The sequence below is a fragment of the Carassius auratus genome, unplaced genomic scaffold, assembly GCF_003368295.1.
Source record: "Carassius auratus strain Wakin unplaced genomic scaffold, ASM336829v1 scaf_tig00014207, whole genome shotgun sequence".
NCBI classification, from domain to species: domain Eukaryota; kingdom Metazoa; phylum Chordata; class Actinopteri; order Cypriniformes; family Cyprinidae; genus Carassius; species Carassius auratus.
In genome coordinates, this window is record NW_020524479.1 from 589,966 (window position 1) to 595,965 (window position 6,000).

A 6,000-nucleotide genomic window follows, 5' to 3' on the forward strand; every position below is an offset into this window, starting at 1 on the left:
GGACAGAGTCAAGTCACCGGTGATCTTCAAGGACAGAGTCAAGTCACCGGTGATCTTCAGGGACAGAGTCAAGTCACCGGTGATCTTCAAGGACCGAGTCAAGTCACCGAGGTTCTTCATGGGAGAATTCAAGTCACCAGTGATCTTCATGAACAAAGGCAAGTCACCATTGATCTTCATGAACAAATAGAAGTTACCAATGATTTTCATGAACAAATGCAAGTCACCAATAATCTTCATGAGCAGAGTCAAGTCAGCATTGATCTTCTGGAACCCAGTAGAAACACCATGAGAGTACCAGAGTCTCGTCATTTCTCTGTTGAACTATCGGAGGCTCTCCACGTCTCTGATGAACTACCAGAGCTTCTCCACGTATCGGCTGATCTACGAGAGTCTCTCCTCGCCTCTGCAGAACTTCCAGAGCCTCGCCACGTCTCAGTCGAACTCTCTGAGCATCCGAATGATCCTGTTGTGGCCACGGAGGCTACCTTTAACTTGTTCATATTCTTTGTTTCAGACTTGCCCAATCAGACTTGTCCTCCTGTTCATTCGACCACATGGATGTGGTGGTCTTCTGTTCCGCCCTGGGGGGCGTCTGTTTCAGCCGCACGGATTTGGTGGTCTTCTGCTCCGCCCTGGGAGCTGTCTGCTTGGACCGCACGGATGTGGCGGTCTTCTGCTCCGCCCTGGGGGGCGTCTGGTTCGGCCGCACGGATGTGGTGGTCTTCTGCTCCACCCTGGGGGGCGTCTGGTTCGGCTGCACGGATGTGGTTGTCTTCTGCTCCGCCCTGGTGGGCGTCACGTGATGTCCTTCTTGGACTTGTGTTTTTGTGTTTGTTTTTTTCTTTCCTTCTGTCTGTTTTCCTCCTATGGACCTGGCCCTCCGTCCCTCCCCCTGATCCTCTGCCGGTCCACCTCCCTCCTGGGTTTCTTGTCTGTGTCTTTCATTTTTGTTTCCCTCTAAAATATAGATGTGAATAATTTTAATTGGATGAATGACAGACTTTTTTTCAGTGTGATACAGCAGGTTATTATTAAATAAAATTAAGTCTATGTAATTTTCAGGTAAAATAAAAATAATCATCCTATACAGAACTGACATTTAAATCTGGCTTTGCAAATGTGTATGCAAGTTCTACTTTACACAAAAAGAAAAAGAAAAAGCATCTCATTTTTATCACAGTTTAGTCCATTTCGTTTCTCATACAACACGTGAGAAGTTGAGCTGAACATCCCTTCACTGTCTCTGCATGTACTGGGCACAGACAGGTACAGTACGCTCATGCATTTTCAGTGAGCGCAGGAAAGGGACTCTTATTTGTGCGCAAATACATCAACGGCTGTTCGCTTCCTGCTATCTTTGCCTCAGACATGTAGCTCTGCACTTCCAGTGCTGAACGGCTGCCTGTGTCCAACGCACAGATTTTGAAATACTTCCACACAAATTATATGATAGAAACTGATTACAATGTAGTCTGTGCACACGGGTGAACTTCAGGAAAAATCGGCTAAAAAAAAAAAAAAAAAAAGTCAGATTGCCGATAGCGTATTTAAAGCAAAAACCGTCCGGTTCACCACAGTGTTTGTAGTCGGAGTTCACATTCCTCCTAGCGCTAATGCCAGTGCTAAAGCTAATGAGGCACTTTGTGAATTGTATGTGGCTATCAGTGTACTACAAAAGACCCACACCCTGACAGACTTTTTGTTGTCACAGGAGATTTCAATCACATGAAGCTCAAGACAGTACTCCCTAAATGTCATCAGTATGTGGACTTTGTAATGAGACAAAAATATGCGGATCTCATTTACACAAACATCCCCAGAGTGTACCGCACGGAGCACCGCTGAAATGTGTTGTCTCAAGGCTACCACCATCGTCCCTGTGCTGAAGAAGTCCACAGTGTCCAGCCTCAATGACTACCGACCCGTTGCACTCACACCCATTATCATGAAGGGCTTTGAGAGGCTTGTCATGAAGCACATCAAGAATCTGCTCAACACATGATGCCATCACAACCTCCCTACATCTAGCTCTCACTTGGATAAAAAAGACACATATGTCAGAATGCTGTTCATAGACTTCAGCTCAGCATTCAGACCCTGATTGAAAAGCTGAGCCTGCTGGGACTGAACAACTCCCTCTGTAACTGGATCCTGGATTTCCTGTCAGAGAGACCTCAGATAGTCTAGATCGGAAACAGCTTCTCAAGCACCACCATACTGAGCACTGGAGCAGTGTTAATTTTGACACAAAATTTTAATTTAGTTTTAGTCTTAGTCTTTTGACTATAATTATTTTTAGTTTTAGTCAAGTTTTAGTCATCTGATTTGTTTTAATTTTAGTCTTATTTTAGTCGACTAAAATTGCTTGGTATTTTAGTCGACTAAAATAAGACTAAAATCAATAACAGATTTACTAGACAATTTTGTAAAGCTGGTATAGGAAACAAACTTAACCAAAATATATAAAACACAAATTCAACTTTATTTCAACACAACTGTGTCTTTATTTAGATTCAAAAGCTTTTATGCAGCAACAAACACTGTCATGATAATGTAAACAATAACTAGCTGCCAATTGACCATCAATAAAAGAAAAATAACGTTAGGTCCAGGACCTTAAAGCTTACAGCTGAGCTGAACAATAAGTGCATACATTTAAAGTAAATATTTAATAAGTTGGCAGCTAGGTGGATAAAAAAAAGTAACAAGATTTTATAAGGTATTCATTTGTCTAGCAATATTGTATGTTTTAAATACTACAATAGATTCTGAATAGATCTGCTAGATTTGTATGTATAATGATAGGATGTGAACATTCATGTTTCACATGACTAATATAGAAATATTTGTGATATTGTCAACAAGTAGAACATTATAAAATATACTAAACATTAGTATTAATCAAATGTATTTATCATGATATTACGTATTAGTATTGTGCTCTCATCTAACTTGAAGAAGGGGCTATTTTACAGTACTTTTCAGTTCGTAATATTTAATGCTACAACATCTACGCACTGCAGTCTTCCAATTTTGCTTAGCTCAATAAACAAAAGAACATCGTTGTGAAATTACATTTGAGAAAATGTCCGGGTGGCTCGTCTTTTCAAATTGGTGGTGTTCTTGCCACAAATGAGCGCTCCGCGTGCTTTACGCTTTGTTTTGTTTTGTTCGTTGTCAAACGTGAAGTGAGCTGTGGACATTTTGTCGCTCTTTTAGACATCACCTCTTCGAATGCCGTCTTCCCGGGAGCTCATTTAAAAACTGAAAACCTTCGCTTCACGTCTCAATAAGTCAGGCTCGGATTGGTTCTCTTCTCTCATGCAGTCTGTTCCGTTTTGCCGGTTCTTTTGTTCATTCCTCGCATCTCTCCCGTCTGCTGATTTGATTTTCGTCACAGTCTATTTTCGTCTCGTCCTTTATTCGTTGACGATAATGTCAATCAATTTAGTCATAGTTTTAGTCTCCATCAGTGCCTTCTATTTTAGTTTTCGTTTCGTTTTCGTCCGCAAAAATATATTCGTGACGAAAATAATGACGAAAATATTTAGTCAACGAAATTAACACTGCACTGGAGCTCCCCAAGGCTGCGTGCTTAGTCCATTGCTGTTCACTTTGCTGACCCACGACTGTGCAGCAATGCACAGCTCAAACCACATCATCAAGTTTGCTGATGACACGACCGTGTTGGGTCTTATAAGCAAAGGCGATGAATCATCATACAGAGAGGATTTGCATTGGTTAGCGGATTTGTATAAAGTCAATGACCTGTCCCTGAACGTGGACAAAACTAAAGAGATGGTTGTTGACTTTAGGAGATCACATACCAACCACTCTCCGCTGAACATTGACGGCCATCACGGTCAGATTGCGGGACAGTTTCTTCCTTCGAGTCATCAGACTCCTCAACTCCATTTGAACTGACCTGACAACTACACTCAACTAAGACCAATACAAAGAAAGGATTTTATAAATCTTGGACAACTGGAAAGTATGAACATGAAAAGTATGAGCATGTACAGCACTCAATACTTAGTTGGGGCTCTCTTTGCCTGAATTACTGCAGCAATGCGGTGTGGCATGGAGTCGATCAGTCTGTGGCACTGCCCAGGTGTTATGAGAGCCCAGGTTGCTCTGATAGTGGCCTTCAGCTCTTCTGCATTGTTGGGTCTGGAATATCACATCTTCCTCTTCACAATACCCCATAGATTTTATATGGGGTTAAGGTCAGGCGAGTTTGCTGGCCAATTAAGAACAGGGATACCATGGTCCTTAAACCAGATACAGCACCTGTATGTGTGTGTGTGTATATATATATATATATATATATATATATATATATATATATATATATATATATATATATATATATATATATATATATATATATATATATTATAATGTCCCTGGCTGTTTCATTCAAGGAACTATCGTGCACATACCCACTTTGTGTAGTCTTTTCTTTGTTTTATGTTCAACTTTATATATATATATATATATATATATAGAGAGAGAGAGAGAGAGAGAGAGAGAGATAGATAGATAGATAGATAGATAGATAGATAGATAGATAGATAGATAGATAGATAGATAGATAGATAGATAGATAGCTACCTGCTTCTTGTAAATGAATTACAGTTGACATGGAAATATACTGTTAGCAACTGAAAAAACTTATTTGACCCATAATGCATTGTGAATTACAGCTACATTTTGTAAAAATTTTAAATAGTAATATTCCCCCATATAACATCATGATGTACTGAATCATGATATACTATATGTATTAACAATGTTCTTGCGTTGGAAGTAATCACCAGTTCACCAAGTAGCTCACCAGTTTTTGTAACAGAACTACCATTAAGAATAATTTAACTATTATTACTTCACCTGGAAATCTGTCTTTGCTTATATAGGTAAGTCTGGATTCAAGTGCACGTGAAGTGATCAAGAGGAACATGCTGGAACCCTCATCATGCACGTTTGATGAGGCACAACAGCAGATCTACACGCTCATGCAGCGAGACTCCTACCCACGATATATGAACTCCAGCATGTACGCAGACCTCATACAGAGCCTTGAACAAGTCAATGAGTCTTAACATGCATATATGAATGTACATGGGACCTAGACTTTAGATACAGGCCTATTACACTTCCCTGAAGACCAGATAGATCCCTTTGGCCCTGTTAACACTTACCATCCATCCCAAGTGATCAGGTCAGCCAAGACATTCAAATCTGATATTTACACACATCTCAAAACACATCTTCTGTGACAGTGGTTATTGTATTTTGTTGACAGTGCCTTTTATATATATATATATATATATATAGTAAAATGACTGGAATAACATATGGCTTTTACAAATGTTTTATTTATTTATTTAGACACATACATTTTGGGCACTCTGTACATTTGGCACTGGTTCTATTTTTTGTCAAATATAATATATTTTATTAATTATTTTAGTGCAAGTATATGCACTTAAAATAGCAGAGCTTTAATTGTGCCTTGCCTCAAAGATTAGGATAGGCCAGAAAATTATACTGCCACTGGAAATTGGTGCTGTCAAGTAGTTTTAGTCTAGATGGTTTACAATTTAAATGTGAAGTAATAAAAATAGATCTTACAAATATACACCCCCAAAAAGACTGATATTGAGGTAAAAATAAAATCTCAATCCAGTTCTGTGGTGGTATCTGTATGAATTAATGGAATAAATGTACAAATAGAGATATGTAACAGTAAAGTGCAAAACAAATAATACCTGTGTCCCAGTAATCTAGTTTAAAGTCCTTAATTTGAAAATACTGTATGAACAAAATAGAATTAGACCTACCTGAAAAGGGAGCAAATTTTTCGTAATTGTAACACTAAGGAGGTTTTAGAATTTAAGAGATCCACTTATAAAAATGTCAAAATGACTGAACAATGCTGACATTCAGACGTGATATTGGTGATAGAAAAAAACTGTTAGCCTTCAAAATAATTCT

General features: G+C 38.9%; 1 protein-coding gene across 1 annotated transcript in view; it reads left to right on the top strand.

The window, feature by feature from the left end:
• Positions 1 to 5,302, top strand: part of LOC113074279 (regulator of G-protein signaling 20-like) — a 96,871-nt gene extending 91,569 nt beyond the window's left edge. Inside the window, exon 5 of the mRNA XM_026247039.1 lies at positions 4,920 to 5,302. Within this exon, the coding sequence (XP_026102824.1) occupies positions 4,920 to 5,105 (186 nt within the window). The 3' untranslated portion in view covers positions 5,106 to 5,302. The remainder of the gene's footprint in view (positions 1 to 4,919) is intronic.
• Positions 5,303 to 6,000: the final 698 nt, after the last annotated feature.